At 39.1% G+C, this 5,976-nt stretch overlaps 1 protein-coding gene across 2 annotated transcripts in view; it reads left to right on the top strand.

Moving 5' to 3' along the window:
* The window catches only part of lmcd1 (LIM and cysteine-rich domains 1), a 19,949-nt gene extending 16,619 nt beyond the window's left edge, over positions 1-3,330 (top strand). The window contains exons 7-8 of one of the 2 annotated variants that reach the window (XR_004947972.1): positions 21-1,813; positions 2,170-3,330. Coding sequence is in view for 1 of the 2 variants with exons in the window: in XM_024269696.2 (XP_024125464.1) it covers positions 21-131 (111 nt within the window). In the remaining variant the exon portion in view is untranslated. Of the gene's footprint in view, positions 1-20 lie in introns of both variants that reach the window. The other variant, XM_024269696.2, reaches the window with a different exon arrangement.
* The last annotated feature ends 2,646 nt before the right edge of the window (positions 3,331-5,976 follow it).

Raw genomic sequence — 5,976 nt, 5'->3', positions numbered from 1 at the left:
CCCCCCCCCCCCCCCCCCAGCTCATCTTCTGCAGATCTTTCTTCACATCCAAAGATGGACGGACGTGGCATCAGGAGCATTACTGCTGCTGGAGATGTGGAGTCAGCCTGGACACGCCCTGCCAGCACTGACGCACAACACACCCACAACTCAACTACAACACAACTACAACACAACTACAACACAACTACAACACAACTACAACACAACTACAACACACACACAACACAACTACAACACACACACAACACACACACAATACAACTACAACACAACTACAACACAACTACAACACACACACAAACTTACACACAAACTCACCCACCCCAACTCTCACACACACACTCATATAAACACACTCATAAGTGTTGCTGCATTAAATCTGGTGAACTGGGTCAGACCAGTGACTGTATAGAGGGCTGGACAGAGCGGTTGTGATGTCACCCATAGAAATGTCTCACCTCCAGCTTCAGGGATACGGAGTCAGTTCACTCCCATGTTGGAGCTAAACAACAGTGAGTCGGTCTGAGTCCAGTTTCTATGGTAACTACCGTCACCAATCAGGAGTGAGCTGGTTGCAGCTCCTCCCCTTTCCACTGAAAGCAGATCAGGAGAATCTGTCAATTAAACGCTGGAGGCGGGACCAATGGGAACCACATGCTTGTACTGAGGCATCTGATTGGCCAGTTTATAACTTGTGATGAAGAAAAACACATTAAAACAAGAGGATTATCAGGAAGATCAGAGGAAGATCAGGATTACCAAGAACATTTTAGAAAATGGAATCAGATCCAGAATGTTTATTCTGACCAATAGAATGGCTGGTAGCAGCTCCTTATTTCTACATAGAAGTCTATGGGGTTTTGGCTTCTTGGAGAACGCAGCTACTTCCTGTTTGGAACCTTTGACTGTATAAGAGAGCACTGGAAAGAGTGGGTGTGATGTCAGCCATAGAAAATGCCTAAATCTGGTTCCAAGAAAATGAAGTCAATTCAGTCGCCATTTTCTGTGAATGTGGACTTTGAACCAGACGATGTTAGTGAATGCTGATTTGTCAGTCGGTCTGGGTCAACATTTCTATGGCAACCACTCTCACCAATCAGGAGTGAGCTTGTATAGGTACATTTATCTGTCTTCTGTGGTTCCACCTCCACCAGAGAGGTCTGGGATCCAGTGGTTTTCTGGAGATGTCTGAGGTCTTTCCAGGGATCTGCTGCAGCCACTCCTCCAGTTAGGAGGTTTTATATTATATATATATATATACATATGTTAGGGCTATCAATGTTGACAAGTTAACGCACGCGATTAAAGAAAACCAATGTTAAGATTCAGTAACACAAATGAATAACCCCCCACACAGCAACAATCTTCTGTTTTCCTTCAGCAGGTCCGACTTTGCCGCCGTACTTTAAACACTTCTTTAGGTATTCTCCTACTGATGCCACGGTCACTTACAAGAGACATAAACATTCAATTTAGTACTTCAATCTTGGTATTTTTTGGTTTAGATTGCTTTTTCACAAAAAGTGGACTATTGGATCCGTGGTCTGGCCCGTTGGTAACACATCGCTGAGCCTCGACTGCAGCGGCGAAGGAAAGTGATATGAATGAGATGATCATGATCAGTTCAGAAAGTTCACCCTTTACATTCAACATTCAAACAATTTCCACCTTTATTAAGTCTGCTTGGTTGTCATGGTTACTCACGTTCTTTGAGTCACATGATTATATTTAGCTAGCTGGTTTAAACGGCGCTCCTTTGCAGCTCCACATGAACTTGATCCAGCATGAACAGCTCCCTCGCTAAATTGAGGTTTGTCTTTTATGGTCTCGATATTTTCAAGGTTTTTTCAGTGCAATTTTGCTTTTTTTTAAACAGCGCATTGTGATTGGCCGTTGACTTTATCAATCAGTGTCTGCCGTGCTGTGTCTCCTGAACAGAACACGTCACTTTGCAGCAGTTACATAAATCTTTCATCTCCATCCGAATTTTGTTTTTGTTCTATAAAACTGGACGTTTTTTTCTTTGAAAATTTGAACTTTCAGAGTTTAAACCAGAGAGGGAGTTTTCCCCCCTCAGACATCTGTAATCCTGCCAATCAGATTTCCTGTTTCAGAACCTTATCAATGAGGGATCGGTCTGTTTCCGTTTCATGTTTTTCTCTCTAGAGCAGAAGAAACTGCTGAGGTTCAGCTGGTTTGATGCTTTTAGTGCAGCGTCAGAGGACTGGACCCAAAGGTGGATCCAGTAGAACGGTTCTGAAGATCACTTCTACCAGCAGTAACATCACACTAACATGTTACAGCTGCAGGTAAATCTGAACGGATCAGAACTCAGAACTCTTCCAACAATTCCTTCTGACTGAAATGGAATGAAGATCAGTGAAAGCAGCATTTCTGAGACCATCGCTGCTCTGTCCAGTTAGTTCACAACAGGATTACATCTCTCAGAATGCATCAGCTCTGAGCAAAAGCAGAATCTTCATGGACTTTAAATGTATTTTCATCTTTTTAGTCAGCTCCATCCCGCACTCACTGAAAAAAGTCATTTTCTACATATTTATCAGTTTAGAAATTAACACATTTCTTCTGTCATGAACTGGAAATATCAGATTTTAATTTTTTCTGGTTGGACTGAATATGTTCTTATTTGGGACAAACACTGATCAGTTCAGAGGGTTTCATCCCCATGCTGGTAAATCCTGTCATCAGTTCAGTTTGAATTCTAATAACGCTGTAACCTGAACTAGACAACATGATTTAATGGCTCTAATTTAGGGAATCTTTGAACATCTCTTTGTGTGATTGACCCTCGAGAGTTCGTTTTGATTTGTTTCCTTTTTCTTGAGTTTTATTGATGTGCTGGTGTTTGGTTTTTGCTCTCTTTGTTCCTCATGCATTTGTTCCTTCAGGTGGTTTGGTTTCTGTAAAATATGTTCTATATGATGTGAGTTTGTTTTATTCAAAAGTCTGTATCTGAACTTCTCATTGTTTCATTTAAAGATCACCTTCCACCAGCATCCTAGGAGGCTGAGTGATGTAAACAATGTCAAACAATAAAGAAAACAATAACAAAATATAAAGTGTAAAAACAATTAAACAAGAATCCAAATTAATTAACTCTGTTTGTAAAGGAAGGAAAGTTGTCAAACTGAGAGCTTCTTAAACACCTGGTGGACACGAGGTCAGGTAAGGAAGAAAGTTCAGTGATGAAGAGTGTGATGAGGAGGAAGAACCTCCAAGAAATGAACCTGAAAAGTTAATAGAAACAGATCAACTAGAAGACCCAAAAAAGACAGAGATACAGTCAAACCAAGAGAAATTACTTCATGAAGGCAATCTAGTATCAATCCAGTATTGGTCTAGTATTAAGTCTAATTTCAGTCTAGTATTAGTCTAGTATCAGTCTAGTATTAAGTCTAATTTCAGTCTAGTATCAGTCTAGTATTAAGTCTAATTTCAGTCTAGTATCAGTCTAGTATTAGTCTAGTATTAAGTCTAATTTCAATCTAGTATTAGTCTAGTATCAGTCTAGTATTAAGTCTAATTTCAGTCTAGTATTAGTCTAGTATTAGTCTAGTATTAAGTCTAATTTCAGTCTAGTATTAGTCTAGTATTAGTCTAGTATCAATCTAGTATTAGTCTAATTTCAGCCTAGTATTAGTCTAGTATCAATCTAGTAGTCTAGTATCAGTCCAGTATCAATGTAGTATTAGTCTAGTATCAATCTAGTATTAGTCTAGTATCAGTCTAGTATTAGTCTAGTATTAAGTCTAATTTCAGTCTAGTATCAGTCTAGTATTAAGTCTAAATTCAGTCTAGTATTAGTCTAGTATTAGTCTAGTATTAAGTCTAATTTCAGTCTAGTATTAGTCTAGTATTAGTCTAGTATCAATCTAGTATTAGTCTAATTTCAGCCTAGTATTAGTCTAGTATCAATCTAGTAGTCTAGTATTAGTCTAGTATCAGTCCAGTATCAATGTAGTATTAGTCTAGTATCAATCTAGTATTAGTCTAGTATCAGTCTAGTATCAGTCTAGTATTAGTCTAGTATTAGTCTAGTATTAAGTCTAATTTCAGTCTAGTATTAGTCTAGTATTAGTCTAGTATCAGTCTAGTATTAAGTCTAATTTCAGTCTAGTATTAGTCTAGTATCAATCTAGTATTAGTCTAATTTCAGCCTAGTATTAGTCTAGTATCAATCTAGTAGTCTAGTATTAGTCTAGTATCTGTCCAGTTTCAATGTAGTATTAGTCTAGTATCAGTCTAGTATTAGTCTAGTATTAGTCTAGTATTAGTCTAGTATTAAGTCTAATTTCAGTCTAGTATCAGTCTAGTATTAAGTCTAATTTCAGTCTAGTATTAGTCTAGTATTAAGTCTAATTTCAGTCTAGTATTAGTCTAGTATCAGTCTAGTATTAAGTCTAATTTCAGTCTAGTATTAGTCTAGTATCAATCTAGTATTAGTCTAATTTCAGCCTAGTATTAGTCTAGTATCAGTCCAGTTTCAATGTAGTATTAGTCTAGTATCAATGTAGTATTAGTCTAGTATCAGTCTAGTATCGATCTCGTTTCAGAGTAGTTCCATCAGTGAACTCAGTGACCCTTCTCTGAACACTGAACCTTACTCTGAGACGTCTTATCATCCTGTTCCCTGAAGATCCATTATCCTCATTCCAGATCAACCACAAAGTTCCTCTCCTTCCGTCCTCTCAGTCTCCATCATTGCTTTAGCTGCTGTCTGGATCTGGAAGATCCTCCTGATCTCCTAGAATCTGTAACTCCTCCCTGAAAACCACTGTCCTCTTTATTGTCTCACATTCCAGCAGGTTTCATCCTCTTCATCTTCCTCACACCACCGTCCTGAACTGTCTGTCCTCAGACACTCTACAGTCTCTGGACACTTTCAGGTGACAACACCTGATAAACATGTGATCAACTTGTGTTCCTCTAATCCTTCATGTCCCTTTGCTCTTCTTCTGGAGAAACTTCTTTCCACCTCCATCCGTCTCTCTGCATTCCTGTGCTGAACCCAAACTTTTCTTCTCTTCCTCTCATCCTTCCTCCACATTCCCTCCCTGATCACTCTTCTATGGGGACATCATGGATCTTCTCATCCATCTTCCTCTGGAATTTCTTCTTCACATCACCTCAACCAATTATCTCTTTTCTGTCCCATCTCAGTTCTTCATTTCTCTGTCTACACATCCTCCTTTCCTTCTTTCAAGAGGACTTGGCTGCAGATATTTACATCCAGAATCTGAAGTCCTCCACTTCTGAATCTGAACCCAATATCAAATCATTTTTCTGTCTGGTTTAAAACTTAATATGCAGGAACGACAGGATTAGATAAGGATGTCATGATGGAAGATCCAGCCATCATCATCTTCATGATCTTCCTTAAATGTTTTCTACAAGTTCTCCTTTAGCTGACACCTCAATCAGGAGTCCTGATGTAGGACCAGTAGCAGAGTAATACATTATAAATAAATAAGTGATTTCCAGATTTTTGTAGAGGACGTCTCTCACAGCAGATAAACACTTCAAACTCCAGGATGTTGGAAGAGATATTTGTCTGAGTGTCTCTGCTGTGAATGTGATCTGCAGAAGTGTGTGCATGAAACCGAGCTGACCTACTCCAGAAGAAACCTGCTTCACCGTGAGAGTGTACAGGTGTGTGACTGAGGTCCTGAATCAGACTGTTACCTGTCCAGGTGTATCCTGTCTTCACCCATCAGTAGCCAGGTTAGGCTCCAGCAACACCAAAAGGAACAAAATGTTTTAGAAAAACAAAAACAAAGCTGCAGAAAGTAAGTCTGAAGAAAACGACGTGTTTTTGGATTTTGTCCAAAAACTGCATAATCAGAAGATCCTCTGGAACGCATCAACAACAGAAAACAATATACTTGTGGAAGCTTAAAAACAAAAACTTCAGATCTGCATTTGCTGTTTGCTCCTCTCTGAAACATCAGAACA

The sequence above is a fragment of the Oryzias melastigma genome, linkage group LG5 (genome assembly GCF_002922805.2).
Source record: "Oryzias melastigma strain HK-1 linkage group LG5, ASM292280v2, whole genome shotgun sequence".
Taxonomy (NCBI): Eukaryota; Metazoa; Chordata; class Actinopteri; order Beloniformes; family Adrianichthyidae; genus Oryzias; species Oryzias melastigma.
The sequence above is the reverse complement of the archived record's forward strand: the minus strand, read 5'-3'. Positions and strand labels throughout refer to the sequence as shown.